The sequence below is a fragment of the Verticillium dahliae genome, genomic scaffold (assembly GCF_000150675.1).
Source record: "Verticillium dahliae VdLs.17 supercont1.4 genomic scaffold, whole genome shotgun sequence".
NCBI classification, from domain to species: domain Eukaryota; kingdom Fungi; phylum Ascomycota; class Sordariomycetes; order Glomerellales; family Plectosphaerellaceae; genus Verticillium; species Verticillium dahliae.
In genome coordinates, this window is record NW_009276925.1 from 326,375 (window position 1) to 327,185 (window position 811).

The following is an 811-nucleotide window of genomic DNA, read 5'->3' on the forward strand; positions in this document are numbered from 1 at the left end:
CGAGACTCGCCAGTCTCCAAGCGAATCTCGACACTCCGACACGCCCGAGTCGCAGAAGCCTTTCAAGGAAATTTTCTTCCAATGTTGAGTCTCGGCCTGCTCGTAAGCCCTGCAGTGTCCATGTCAGACCAATCAGCCAGACTTCTTTGACTGCAGATGCCATCGATGATATGCTCAATGCCAGGTCCAAGAGTCACAACAAGTCCCTCTCGATGGGCAGCAGCCTTGGCACACCCGCACCGTTCGTATTCGACGCTACTCACAAGACCAAGGCAGCTTGGGCAGTGTCCGGCGCATGTCTGTTGAGTCCCAACACGATATCACGGCGGCGCCTCAACGACCAGGCAGCGCAAGCAGTCGTCGCAACTCAAACGTGCAACCTATGCCGCCGCTGCCGCAAAACCATATGGAGGTCATCGAAGCCGCTAGGAGCGGATCTGCGCACGGAACGCCTGGGACCGCCTCCGTCATGGGGCCGCCTCTGTGGCCGGCCTCGGCCATGCGCGGACAGCGACCTCAGACCCCGAGCAGTGTTCGGCCACAGTCTCCTGCGTCCGTCAAGGGCACCCCGACACCGAAGGCCATTAGGACTGGCGCTGCGGCACACGGGACCGCCATCATCCACTCGCCGACCAAGGCCTCGGCTCGCAGTCGCCGCTCGTCCGTGTCTTCATTTGCGTCCGAGATCGATACGCGCTTTAACATTCGGGCGAACGGTCTGGGCGTGGACGCGACAGGCTTCTTACACTGGATCCTCGTATGATCCAGGCCATCACGCAGACGATTTATTTCGCGAGTACTCTTTTGCTAA

General features: G+C 59.7%; 1 protein-coding gene across 1 annotated transcript in view; it reads left to right on the forward strand.

Annotated features, from left to right (window-relative positions):
- The window catches only part of VDAG_02436 (anucleate primary sterigmata protein A), a gene marked incomplete at both ends in the record, with an annotated part of 4,354 nt that extends 3,591 nt beyond the window's left edge, over positions 1 to 763 (forward strand). The window contains one exon of the mRNA XM_009653089.1: positions 185 to 763. Within this exon, the coding sequence (XP_009651384.1) occupies positions 185 to 763 (579 nt within the window). The remainder of the gene's footprint in view (positions 1 to 184) is intronic.
- Between the last annotated feature and the right edge of the window lie 48 nt (positions 764 to 811).